Raw genomic sequence first — 14,232 nt, forward strand, 5'->3', positions numbered from 1 at the left:
CTGAGCATCCTGAGTCTCTGCCTGTGAGCTGGGCTCTTTGTTCTCTAAGCCCCAGTGAGTGGAAAAGCAATCCCAGATGAAGTCAGTGACAAAGCAGGATCCGCTCGGCATGCAAAAATCCTAGAGCTTGAGCTATTATGTCTTCATGCACATTCATAGCCAGCTCCTCCCAGCCCAGGGGCCCTTGGAACCCCATTCACCCAGATTCCTAGGGCTGCAGCTCCCTCCTCAAGCTTCCTTTACCAATCAGCAGGCGCAGAGATCTGTGAGGGGGAGAGGCTTCTGAAGAGCACTGATTATCTTGGGTTTCAGTAGAAGGGTAAATTTCCTGTTTCCAGAACAGAATACCCCAATTCCTTAATTTCTAGGTAAATCTTTAGAGATTATTTGCCACAGTCCTAGATAAGTCCTTTTTCAGAATAGAAAAAGCAGAATTTTATTTACACAATTCAGGAGTTCTCCAGCTGGCTGGGGAGGGGGCAAGGGTAGGGTAGGGGATGGTTGGGAGTCCAGAGATGGGGGGCGCTTCTTCTCCCGGAACCTCACCTTTCCGCGGTTTGCAAAGTCTCGCTTGGTTTGGCAGAAAGAATTACTGATGCTCCCAAAGTCTTCACCCTACAAATCCTTCCTCAGGGGAGTCTCTCTCAGTCTGACCAACAAGAGCAGCCGTCGGAGTGAAGTATGCTGCACCGCGCCGTTCAATCCCCTCGCGTCATGCACCGGGAAACCCAAAGCCAGCCCGGGAAGGTAGTGCCACGCGGAGTCCCCTCACAGGGTGGCCTCGCCCTCCAACTGCAGCAGGGCAATGTCGGGCAGATCAAGGGGCTCCACAAGTGGCCCGTCCCCCACAAGGAGACCAGCACAGGGGCTCTTGGGGCGCTCACAGTGACTGGTGGGTGCGGCGGGACTGGGCACCTCCTTCTCCTCTTCGTCGTCGTCGCCCTCCTCGTCTTCGGGATCGCGACCCAGCAAGCTGCTGTCTCCAGTCCCAAGCGAAGGGATCCCCGGCTCTTGGGGGGCGCCCTGGAAGCTCCCCTTGCCGCCGACCACACCCAGGCCGCCCTGGCGAGGCGCGGTGGTCATAATCCGGCACATGGAGACGATGGCCCGTTGGTTGGCGCACACGTCGTCCGAGAGCACCTGGATATGCGAGGCCTGCTCGTCCAGGGCCCCCCGCATGGCCCTCACGTCCTCAAACAGGGCCTGCAGCTGGGCCTTCAGGTGTTCCATCAGTTCCTTCATGCCGCTGTTGTACTCCGCGGAGATCACGTCCCCCACGGCCGGCACGGTGGACACCTCCAGAGGCGCCGGCATGTCGCCGCCGTCCTTGGTCATGATCTCCAGCAGACCGTCCTCCATTGAGTGGCAGAAGCGGGCGGTCTCCGCCCGGCCTCCGAGTTGGGGAAGGCGTGGGGAGGGGGGAGGGGTCCCCGGAGGGGGCGGGAGGAGCCCAGGGAAGAGTAGGCTCCCGAGAAGGGCAAGGAGCCGACGTGAGGAGACAAGTCCCGGGCGGAGGGCGCGGGCAGGACTGGGAGAGGCAGGCAGAGGCGGCGGGACAAGGACCCGGAGAGGGTCCCAGGGCTCGCGTCTCTCGGGCTCTCCTCGGGGCGGAAGCTCCCTGCCCTACTTCGCCTCCTGGATTGCGCCCGTGTCGGCGCCACGAGCAGCGAGCGCCCGCCGGTTCCCTGGGTCACAGAGGCACTCGCCAGGGGCCCCGGGGCGAGGAAGAGGCCAGCAGCCGATCCAGCTCGGGACTCCCTCGCGCCATTAACGGGCAGCGCCCGCGAGTGCGGTTGGAGCGGCAGGGGCGGGTCTCCCAGAGGCAACGCGGATGCTCCCGTTTCCTAGGCGACGCACGACACGTAAATGACGTGTGTCGCCATGGCAACCAGGAAGTGGAGAAGAAAAAGGAGAGGATGGTTGGGAAGCTGCGGTGGGGCTCCCGAGTCTGAGCTAGCTGGTGGGACTGGAGGGGTGGAGACGCTGCAGTGGCCTCAGCTGAGTGTAGAAAGAGCATGTGGCTGCAATGTTCAGTAAGGAAGCAGGAGGGAGCAGTTTGCTGCATACACCCCAAGCCCCGGAGAGATTATCCCTCCCCCAGGTTGGGTATTAAGACACTGAACGCGACCGCCGCAGAAAGCTTCTCACTAGTCTGTATTCCTTGCTTAGAGGAATGGCGCTAGAGCCGAGTTCTACTTTTCTGTCCTCCAGCCGTCCGCAGGAAACCAGAGAGGGTAGAAAGACCTACGCTAATAATCTCAGACTTGAGTAGGTGCGCAGCAGCGCCCTGAGATAGACCCCGCCAGGTCTTAGCTGTGCAGGGGCGGGGGAGGGCACTACGAAGTTTTTGAAGGCAATCAGCCCACTTCTCTGTAGAAAGCACAAAGATGAGAGAGGGTGGGATTCCCTCTGTATGGGGACCCAATCGTTCCTATCTAGGTCACTGTGGGGTTTTCCAGGATGGTAAGGCAAAATACTTACGTTTTGAGAATGAAAGCTCCACAAGAGCGGAGGTTTTTGTTTTGTTTTGTTTTTCTTTTTGACCTCTCTTAATCCCCAGCACCTAAAGTAGTACCTGACACACAGTAAATCCGTGCTCAATAGATTCGTTGAATGAATACTTGGCAATAATCACCATGCCCCCCATTCCCTTGCTCAGAACTCTCACAAGTAGATTTTTGGCGACCTAAATTCAAGGTTTGGTTCTGCCAATATTAATTCAGAGACCTTGGCTAAATCAGTTTCCTGAATCTGTGGATTCCTGATCTATATTTTCCTGATCTGTGGATAATCTATAATATTATTTCTAACTCTGAATAGCACTGTATCGGCTCATAGGTGAAGGGTTATGTAAAGTGTGGAGGGATGATTGAGGGGATTGTGTGTGAAGGTAACTCCCCCTGCCCCCAGTGCCCATGACGGACATACACTGTGTCCCAACCTTTGTGACACTACTTGAAGGGGAGAGTGGGAGGAGAGGTGGAGGAAGAAAAATTGAATTTAATATGTTTACAGAAGACACCAGATTAGGAAGCAGTGAGCACCTGAGCAGAGCACACTAGTAAATAATGAATCTAGTAAGTCAGAGAACCAAAAATGAAGTTCATGAGAACAAATAAATGTGGGGAGGAGAAACAAACTGTATCAGTTCAAGATGGAGAAGCACTAACTATGGGTGAGTGTTTTGTGTACCCGTTGTTCAATGAGAGCAAATGTGTGGCCTTGGGGTTTCCCTGGTTGGGTACTCTAATGATGAAGAGGGGGGCTGGTGCAGAGAAACATATAGCACTAAGGAACTGTTTGGCCTTTGCCTGTCTTACTGGTATTAAATAAGTTGGAAATATCCTAAATGTCAAACAACACAATGTTTAAATAATCTAAAGCATTGCTATTATAGTAAAATAGTATGTAGTCATTAGAAATTTGATCCCCCCCAATATATGAACAAAAACCCACAGTATTTTCTTTTCTCAAACTAATGAATCAATCCTATTTGCTTTCTCCTCCCTCCCTCCCTCCTTTCCTCCTTTCCTCCCTCCCCTCCTTCCTTCCTTCCTTCCTTCCTGCCTGCCTGCCTGCCTGCCTGCCTTCTTTTCAGAAAGTTGAAGCACTCTCACCTTGGTTATCCCTGCTACCTCTCCCCACATGCTATTCCAAAAGCACTGGCTGAGGAGAGACCAGAAATGCTTTTCCTTGGATTCCCTAAGCACAGCTAAAGTGGGCTGGTATTTACAAAAAGATTTCACAAAAAAATTGTGGAATTAGAACGGAGACAACACAAAAAAACAACTGAACTCACACAGCATACGTTTCTGGTCATATTACAGCAAGCTTGTTTTCAGGGCTTATGGAATCAGCCTCCTGTTCATCCTTCCTAGGAGAGCTCTACTGTAGCCAGAAAAGGCTGGCATGACTTCCAGGATTTTTGCTTGCATCTGTTACTTCACATCTCTTGGCCTGCACTGCACATGGAGGATTTCATCTTGCCAGACCCCTCACCCTTCAGGTGGGTCCATGCCTTTTCCCTACAAGCAATGACCCTGTCCTCATTATAGGACCTCCTGTTTTAGCAGTCCCCTAACCCTGCATTAAATATAGCCTCCACAGATTAAGAGCTGGGTTATGTCATCATACAAGGCCTTTTGCCACTATTGTTGAGGATAGCATATATGTCAAGGCTTTCAGCATAAGATTACATCATGCTGTCCAGAGACACTGGCCATGAAGCCTGCTGAGAGTACAGAGGGGCCTGAGCCTAGAGGGAGGAAAAATTATTGGAGAAGCAAGAAAGGACATGGGAAACAGGTGTAGAGATCAAGGGGTGTGGCTGATCCAGTCAAGTTCCAGGTCAGACATTTGAGAGCCAAGGGTAGGTGGGAACTGGGAATGGACCAGTAGCAAGACTTGTAAATAAAGAGTGGAGATGATTGATGTGTCAGATATAAAACCAGATCTTTCAGGAATTTTGTGTGAAATGAGATGGGAAAATAAGAGCAAGGTCTAGTCTCCAAAAAAAGCAGAATGCAGCGTAGAGCCTCAGTCAGTTGGCTGGGTTACAGGACTGGGTTCTCTGGATGCCAGTGACCTAGGTTTGTTGAGTGGGTCCATTCCCAAACAAAAGGAAGCTGGATGGGCATCCTGGCCATCACACTAAAGTACTCAGAAGAATGTCACGTAGCGAGAGACAATAATCCCATTATGTTCCACTTCTGCTTCCTGCCTTTCTCCTATCTTTTGGGAGCCCCCTTAGCCTTTCCATCCCCTCATCCTAGTCTCATCAGCTCATGGTGGGAAGACACCCCCTACTGTATACATGTAGCTCTCCATCGAGTACACCCAGATCCAGCATCACATTCTCCCTGAAATTTTGCTTCTGAATAGTCTCTGCTGTTTATTCTGTCTGGCATCTAGTTTTTCTCAGTCTCTATTTTATATAGCCGGTGTATCTTTTGCACTATAAATACAACAGTCATGATGAAGATGCTTGCTTGACTAAGGTTAGAACAATGATCTAAAGCAAGATACAGTAGACTGCTGCACTTTAGGTCCCAGATCCCCAACAATAACTTCCCGAATGAAACTTTTAAGAAGCTGAAGTGTCTTGTGGCCCATCTCAGCATGGTATTGCATTTAAAAAAATACATCCAATAGCCAAAAATAATTAAGAAGCAATTTAGATTTTTATTAAAGTCTCTGGGAAAATTCTAAAGGGATTTATTTATATTCTCAGCACAGAGCAAGCCATCTTAAACTTTTCTTCCTTCCTTCTCTCTTTATTGCACACATGATAGCATAACTGTTACCACCAGTCTCTCTCCTTTCTCCCCAAACACCCCCAAGCTTTCTTACAAGCCTGGCCCTCCCTCTCTCACTCCTCTGCTTCTCTCGCTTCTTGGGTGTATTCTTTTTCTTTTCTGCAAGAAGAGACTCCTTGCCCTTCTAATGTAGATCAGTCCAAGTTTGTTTCAGTTCCTTTAATTCTATCCCACATTTCCCTGATCTGCACAAGTTCAAGGTGCCCCAGCTTTCAATGACAGTTGCCTCTTTAGAGGGACAGAGATATTGAGAGGCTGAGAATATTCGTATTATGGGTTTTTTTCTGTTACTTAGACTAGGTTTTCTCAGCACCAGAAGACAGTTTGCCTGGTGTTATGGCTAACCTGCTTTGTTCATCTCCTCCCCACTTGTACAGAGTAATTAACAGACATGGCATTTTTCAAGGACCCTGGGCCCTTGTGAGCCTCTGACTGGGGAGGGGCTCAACTATCCATATCCTCAAGAGATTTTAGTGACAGACATGGCCATGAGGTGAGCCACACATTCGCTCCTCGCTTATAGCCTGAGTTGGACTTCCATTTGCTTATTCGTGACCTTAAGCCATTTTCTGGGAATCTTTAAGTGCCCCCACCTTCTTTATCTTCCACTTTAACTTTACTCAGATCAAGAATTCCAAGGGCCATCCAATTTTTCATGCAGGCTGAATTTCCACTGAAAGTGATCCCTTATTCCAATTGAACCTGCTTTGCTGGTGTCCTTTCTCTTCTCTCTCCACTGCCCACTGCAACAGCTTCTCTTGTAGGAACACTTGCACAGACATTTTTTCCTCTTTTGGCACATGTTCAATCATTTATCTCATGCCACTCTCACATAACCAATTTCAGTCTAGGTGTTGCTGAGTAGTTGGCCATAGCCACAAAGCTGCTGATGATCTCCTGTGCACAGCCTCACCCTCTTTCTGTTCTCTCCGTATATCTTCTGTACCCAGGAAGCTGCCATTCTGGAAACAGCTCAGGGCATGGTTTGACCACAAGTTAGAATCCTTCTCAGGCACTGATAATGCTGCACCATCAGCAAACATTCACAGTTTCTCGTGCCATGGGTAATTTTGCTTGGCAAATTGCTTCTCCCTGAGTATCACTGCAGTTTAGAGGAAATTATGCCCACATATCTAGAGCAAGGTAGGGGCTGTGGCATTCACACAGACTTCCCTTCCATGGAAAGAAATTTTAGAAATTTCATGTCCCTCAATGCTGACTTATGCAAACCTCCAGGGCCACTTCTCACCTGTCATATCTTGAAGAAGCCTGTGGTAATCTACCATCATGGACAATACATAAAAAATTTTGTAGGTATTACTTTGTCCAATGTATCTAGTTATGTTCTGCCCACCCCTCTCCAAGGTCCTAAAATACTATCAAAGAGGTTTCTAGCACTTCTCTTTTGCTATGGGGTAGTATCCTACGGGCCAGAAAGGCACTGTCAGCAGCAGTTTAGCAGCTCTTCCAGGGTGCAGTCCGATTCTATCTCACAGAAGCATGTGGAGACTACACCAGTGCTCATGGTGGTATCATAGACAGGGTCCCCAAAATGTCATCCATGTCTTCCAAGTGCTGCAACAGTTCTGGGTCTTAAACAGAAGTGAGGAGAAGGATCATTTCCCTAACTTTTCACCCAGACCTTGAAGCACCTATTTTAAGAAGTCTTTCATGAAACCAGCGCCATCTTCTGTGCTCAACCACATGTTCACAGTTTATTGGCACAGTGCCTGTTTGTTTGTTTGTTTGTTTGTTCTCAAGACACCAGGATCCTGCGAGAAATCTTCCAATTGCCTCTCCTCTCGAAGGAAGCCCTACCTGATCTGCCTGGTCTGGTTCTTTCCACACTATTCCTAGCCACCTCTCTGACTCCAAGCCTTTCTTTCTGACTCCAGTCACACTGTGACCTCCTTGTGGTCCCTGCCTCTTCAGTCTGTGCACATGCTGCAACACTCCCTCCCGGAATGTGCACAACTCTCTTCCTCACTTCAGATCAAATATGGCCTTGTCGGAGAAGCCTTCTCTGACCGCCATCCTATATAAAATAGCAACTCCCACTCCCTTCACCCCAGAACTCTATAATCCCTTTTCTTGCTTTATTCTTTTCCACAGTAGTTATCAATATATGTTACACTATATTTTTACTTGTTCGTTTATTGTCTTTTGCTCTCAACTAGAAAGTAAGGTCTGGTAGGACTGGAGTTTCTTTTGTTCACTGCTATATCTCCACCACCTAGAATAGTGCCTGACACATGGTAGGTGCTCAATAAATATTTGCTGAATAGACAAATGAATGAAGGAATGAGTGAATGACTTCCAAATCCATGCCTAGAAAAGTAACATGTCCTTCCCTAAGGACATGTAGTCTGCAGAGACCCACTTCTGCCTTAACTTAAAGAGCGGTTTAGCTTCTTTGTTTTCAACTGTGTACTGTGGTGATCTATGGCTTGTATTCACACAATAAAATGGCCCATTTAGTGGTTTTTCTTGAACAAAGGAATACTTAATTTAAAGACACATGGAAGACTCTACCTCTTGCAGAACAGAAAAGTGCTTGCAACCTTGAAATGAGAGCTGCCCGTCATGTCCTCATTCTCCCCTCACCTAACTCTCCCCGTAACCACATATCCCACCACTCTCCCCATCAAGGTCTCAAAGATATTAGGGCCAAGGTTATTCAGAACTCAAGGTCAGCAGACTACATGTTCCTCCCTCCCCTTGGCCTTGTTTGAGGATGGGATGATGCCAACTGTATCCCCATACTGTGGGTCAAGGAAAACTCCTGATTTATGCTCTTGTTCTGCTGGAGACAGCCTCAAAGAAAGAACCCTGTTACTCTGTAAGATTGTCAGCTAACTGAGAGGGGTGATATGAATAGAGAGGATACTATTCTTTAAAGCTCCTGAACTTTTGCATACCTGAACTGGTAGACTGTAATAATTTAGGGTAATGTTAGCCCAGGATCCTTTTTACTATTAAAAAATTGAGGTCTGTCTGTTCTTTGCTTTTGCCCTTGCCTGCTTCTGTTATAAAAATCAAAAACAAACAACAGCAAAAAAACAAAAGCAAAAAAACTCTTGGAATTTATCAAATATCTAACAAATGATATAAGAGGTCAGTCTTTCCTGGGTAGTAAAACTAACTTAAATCTAAACATTACACGTGAGTCAGAAAAACAATGTTTATTCCAGGGATTGAGGTTAGTCTCTCAACAACCTAAGGAAGACCCTTTCAATAAGGCCTTGGTATTGTCCTCAGTGTTGTCTGGGTCTCTAAGAAGCAGAGGGCAACTTAATCTGAAGTTCAGTGTTGGTTGCCCAGATTGAAAGCATTAAACTGGGACTTGATCCTCCCCCAGAGGGTGATCCCGAGTCACTTAACCAATCTTCTATTCATCCTAGCCCATCCATCACCATATCACATACAAGCTTCCAGTTATTTCTTATATTATTAAAAACCAATTCCCTCTTACCATTAGAGACTTTTTGCTGCACAGCAGAATAATGAATACCATCTAAAACACCTCTGGGCATGATAGATAGTAAGCTACCCACAATTTCACATTATTAGAACATTGAAATTGCTGATATTTAAATTGTTAGGTGGACTGTGGGACATAAGGCCTCTCTGCTTTGTATTTGTGGATTTTTATTAGTGTTTGGGGGGAAATTGTTTTCATAGAAAAGAGTTATTATGGAGAGAGGTTCAAGGGAGAAATATAGAGATGATTCCAGGCTATAACTCGAGATCTCAGGTCTATTGAAAGAAAGGAGATCAACACCATTGTGAAAGAGAAGGAAAAACTAGAAAGTTCTCGGTGGATTTTTGACTTTAGGACAAACTCTAGCATAGAGGATAGTGAACAGGGCAAGAGGGCACCAAGGGTGAGAGGCAAAATGAGGCATTTAGGTAGGATTTCTAGACAGACTTCTCGGGAGTGATTGGATATGTGAGCAGGAGGAATCTGGACTCTCCTTCCCAGGAGACCTTGAAAACTGAAGGGAGTTTTACTTGTCTGAGCTTAGCTTAGGAAGAAATGGTTCTGTTACCCCTGGGGCCATCTCTGTGATATTCTGACAATCCTTTTAATCACAGATTAAAAGCTGAAAGAGTTCTGGAGTGTATGTTTTTCAAAATAGGAAGAATACTTCCCTATTCCATCTGCTCCTCCCCATTTCTGCAAATATGCATTCTCTCCTGCCTGGGAGATTGTAATAATGTCAATTATTCCTCTTCCAATCTTTCCTTTGCACCTTGCCTCCCTCTCTCCCCAACATCCACACCCCTCTCAGCAGCCAGAGAAAGCAACCTAAATTTCAGATTTGAACCTTTCCACACCCCAGCTTAAAATGCTCCCCTGGCTTTCCTGAGCCTCCAGCTCATTTTTTTCACCACTTTTCTGTCTCTAGTTACACAAAGGTGCTGTAGTTCCCATACACCCCATTCGCCGTTCCATGCCTCCATGCCTTTATTCTTGATGTTCTCTCTACATGGAATGCCTTTCCTGCCTTCTTTTTTTCTCTCCTTTTCTTTGGACATTTATTAATTGTGAAACAAAACACAAATACATAAAAATAAATGAACATATGTGCAGTTTGATACATTTATAAACATTAACCAGGTCAAGAAACAGAATATTGTAATCATCTTCCCCCCAACCACAAGTCTCATGCTTGATTTTCAGAGTAATAATTTCCTTGCTTTTCTTGATGGTTTATCACATATTCATACATCCTTAAATAATAGTGTGATTTTGCCTGTTTTTGAACTTTCTATGTATGGAATCACACCAAATTTAGTTTTTGTGTGTCTTGCCTGTTTTGCACATTATATTCATTAAAGCTGTCAATGTAGTTGACATACTTGTCGTTTGTTCATTTTTACAGCATTCCATTGCATGAATGTACTGCAGTGTATTTATCTGCATTCTACTGTAGCATTCAGTTGTTTTCATATTTTGGCTATTACTGGCAATGCGGCTATGGAACATTCTAGTACATGTCTCAGGGTGCATGTATGCATAAGTTTTACTAACATATATAGTAATTTTATAATTTTACTAAAATTATATATAAATTTTACTAACATGTATACCCTTGCTAAATCATAGCTTTCCTAGGGAATATCAAATTGTTTTCAAAAGTGGTTGTAATAATTTACATCCCACCAGCAGATTAGGAGTTCTCATTACTCCACATCATCTCCAATACTTGGTATTGTCACACATTTAAATTATTGATTTTAAATTGTTGATTTAATTATTCTCTGATGTATTCCCCAGTGTCTAGAATAGTGCCTGGCACATTAAATATTTGTAGAATAGATGAATGTTTCTTTTTTTCTTTTTTCTTTTTTTTGGATGAATGTTTCTTAATTTCCAAACACGGGAATTTGCTAGTTATCTTTTTGTTATTGAATAATAACTTAATTCCATTGTGGTAAAAAAAAAAAATACTTCCTGATAAATTTCAGCCTTTTGAAATTTGTTGAGACCTGCTTAATAGGCAAGTGTTTGGTTATAATAGTTATATTTATAATGAATGAAAATGTATTTTGTATTTGTTGGGGCAAAACTTAGATATATCTATTAGGGAAAATTTATAAAGTGTTGTTCAAATCTTCTAAGTGATTTTGCCTACTTGTTTTACAAATTACTAAGAAGGGATTACTATAATCTTCCACTGCTTATGAATCTGTTTATTTATCCTTGCAGTTCTTTATACATTATGAGACTAGGTTGTTCAATATAATTTAAAAATTTTAATTTTCGTATCTTCCTGGTGAATTGAAACTTTCTCATTAGGAGGTAATTCTCTTTATCACCAATAATGCTTCTTGCCTTAAAGTCAATTTTGTCTGATAATAATATAATTGCATCAGCTTTCTTTGTTGCATTCATTCCCTTACATTCAACCTCTGTATCCTTATGTTTTAGATGTATGTCTGATAGACAACATATAGTCAGATTTTGTTTTGTTTTGCTTTTTATCCATTTTGACAGTCTTGTTCTTTAACTAGAGCATTTATTTAGTCCATTTATAATTTAATAGTAATACAATTAATATTTGTATTTAAATATATGATGTTATTGTGTGGTTTTCTATTTGTTGTCTTGTTCTTAGCTTCTCTTTCTCTCTTTCTTGCCTTCTTTTAGAGTATATTTTATCTGGCTTCCCCTACCCCAGTAGTTTAAAGTTATAAATCCACTTTCAATTCTTTTAGTGGTTTACTTAGAAATTACAGCCTGGGAAATAAACTTATTGTAGTCTAAAATTAACATTTTTAACCCCACTCCTGGGAAATACAAGGACCTAAGAATACCCCTCCTGACTTCTATGTTATTGTTGTTGTCTATTTAAATTCTATCTTGTTTTTTCTAATCCCACAAGATGGTATTATCCTTATTCATGTAGATTTACTGGCATTTTTTCTTTCTCATTCCTCCTATGGTCTTAGTCTTTCATCTGGGTTCAGTTTCTCCCTTAAGCAAACTCCTTAGAAATGGCCTCCATCAGAGACTGCTAACGGCAAGCGCTCACAGTTATTCCCTGAAAGTGTCTTTATCTCCTCTCATATTTGAAAAATATTTTTGGCTGAAAATAAAATTCTAGTTTGGCAGTTATTTTTCTCCAAAACATTGACAATAACATTTCACTGTCTTTTAGCTTCTACTTTTCTTGTTGAGAAGCCAGCTCACAATCTAATTCATGCTCTTTGTTTTATTTCCCTCCATCTGCTATTGTTACTGTTAGAAAACATGGTCCTAAATAGTCAGGCCTGCCTAATCTCACATCAAACAGAGAAACAAGTCTCTTTGTTTTGGTGAGAAGGTAAGTTTATTGAAGATGCATCAACAAGGAACTGGAGGAGGAAAAAAAACTTTACAAGATCAATTCAGAGTGAGAAGAGTGGTTTGGGCTTTTATAATCCCAGACAGACAAAGAAATGGCCAGAATCCAGAAGAAAGCATAAGGGGAAAGAAATAGAAGAGAGAAAGCTGTTTTGTCACTCTCCTGTTATCTTGAAGTCCTCCCCTCATTCGGGCTCGTTTTTCAAGAAGGTACTGCTTATCAGACCATATGGTGATATCCTTCATATCCTCCTGCAGGCAGTGCTGAGAAAGTTCCTGGGAACAGAGAATAAGTTTCTGTTGCTGAGGTTAGAGCAACAGCAAGTTATTTTAACAAGGGCTTTTTATGCTTGAAATAACTCAAGGCTGCCTGAGTGAAGTGATCATAATAAACTTTTTTTAATTTTTATTTTTTGGCTACTGAAGATATACTAAGAATTTTCTAGCTAAAGAATTATATTGACTATTTTCCTACTTATCCATCTATCACTTTCAAGATTTTTCTCTTTGTTTTCTGAAGTTTCACTGTAATGTGTCTGGATATATAATTTCTTTTCATTTATCCTCCTTAGGTTTTAATGGACTTTGGAACCTGTAAACTGATTTCTTTCGTAAGTCCCAGCCCCATATTTAAATATTCAAATATTGAGTCTCACCATTTCTTTCACTTACCATGTTGGAACTCTGATCAAACATATAGTAAAAACTTGCTTACTCTATAGTCTGTATATCTCTATATTAAGAGACTATCCCACATCCCACTCCCATTCTTTCCTTCTTTTTCTTGTCTTTTTTTTTTTTTTTTTTTTTTAATTCCTTTTTGGTCACTCATGCCACATTCCGGATATTTTCTCTATTATTAAGACCTATCTTATAACTCATTAATTCTCATTTCAGCTGTGTCTATTATGCTATTAAACCTATCTGTTAAGTTTTAAATGTCAATTCTTGTTTTAGAAGTTCTAGTTATTTTTCAAACCTGAAAGTTACTCTTTATGATTTTCTGTTCACAGCAAGTATTTTATTTCTTTAGACGTGATAAGCATTGTTGTTTTTAGATGTGTTGTTTAATTTACAAATATTTGGAGGATTTTCCATATTTCTTTCTGTTATGATTTCATTAAGTCCATTGAAGTCAGAGAATACACTCTGTATTATTTCAGTCTTTTTAAGTTTATTGAGACTTGTCTTATGGCCAGGATATACTCTATTCTCATGAAAGTTCTGTGTTCATTTGAAAAGAATGTGTATTCTTCTGTTGTTGGGTGGAGTGTCCTATAAATGGCATTCAGGTCCAAGTTGGTTGATGATGTTATGTAAGTTTTCTATACACTTAATGCTCTTCCCTCTTCTTGTTCCATCAATTATTGAGACAGGAGTATTGAAATGTCCAACTCTATTTGTGAATATGTCTGTTTCTCCTTCTTATTAAGTTTTGCTTCCTGTATTTTGAAGCTTTTTTATTAGGTTCAGGATTGTTATATACTTTAATTGAGTTAATCCCTTTATCATTATGAAATGGCCCCTCTGTATCCTTGGAAATATATGTTGCTTGGAATTTACTTAGTCTGATATTAGTGTAGCCATTCAGCTTATTTTGGATTAGTGCTTGCATGGATATATCTTCTCCATCCTTTTACTTTTATTGTATCTGTGCCTTTAAACTTAAAGTGGTTTTCCTAAAGACAGCATATATTTGGATCTTAATTTTTTATCCAATTTGACAACCTCTCCCCTTTAATTGGGATGTTAGACCATTTACATTATTAGAATTAGTGATAAGATTACATTTCAATTTTTCATCTTTCTATTTTTTCTATTTGTCCCATCTTCTCTTTGTTTCTTTTTTCTTCTGTCCATTCCAATTTTTGGATTAATTAAGTTTTGTTAATGATTCCTTTTTACCTCCACTATTTGCTTATTAGCTCTACTTCCTTGCTTTGTTTTATTCTGTTTTTAATGATTGCTCTAGAACAGTGCTGTTCAATGGTGTTCTCTATGACTGTGGAAATGTTCTAAATCTGCATTGTCCAGTGTAGTAGTCACTAGCCATATATGGCTATTAGC

General features: G+C 42.4%; 1 protein-coding gene across 1 annotated transcript; it reads right to left on the bottom strand.

Annotated features, from left to right (window-relative positions):
- Positions 1-410: 410 nt before the first annotated feature.
- Positions 411-1,859, bottom strand: CCDC184 (coiled-coil domain containing 184). The gene has a single exon (XM_037845077.1). It carries the CDS (start codon positions 1,357-1,359, stop codon positions 769-771), a length of 591 nt encoding a protein of 196 aa, XP_037701005.1. The 5' UTR covers positions 1,360-1,859; the 3' UTR covers positions 411-768.
- Between the last annotated feature and the right edge of the window lie 12,373 nt (positions 1,860-14,232).

The sequence above is a fragment of the Choloepus didactylus genome, chromosome 8, assembly GCF_015220235.1.
Source record: "Choloepus didactylus isolate mChoDid1 chromosome 8, mChoDid1.pri, whole genome shotgun sequence".
In the NCBI taxonomy this organism is placed as follows: domain Eukaryota; kingdom Metazoa; phylum Chordata; class Mammalia; order Pilosa; family Megalonychidae; genus Choloepus; species Choloepus didactylus.

Coding starts and splice junctions, on each gene's coding strand:
- CCDC184 (XM_037845077.1), bottom strand. CDS start 1,359: ATGGAGGACGGTCTGCTGGAGATCATGACCAAGGACGGCGGCGACATG.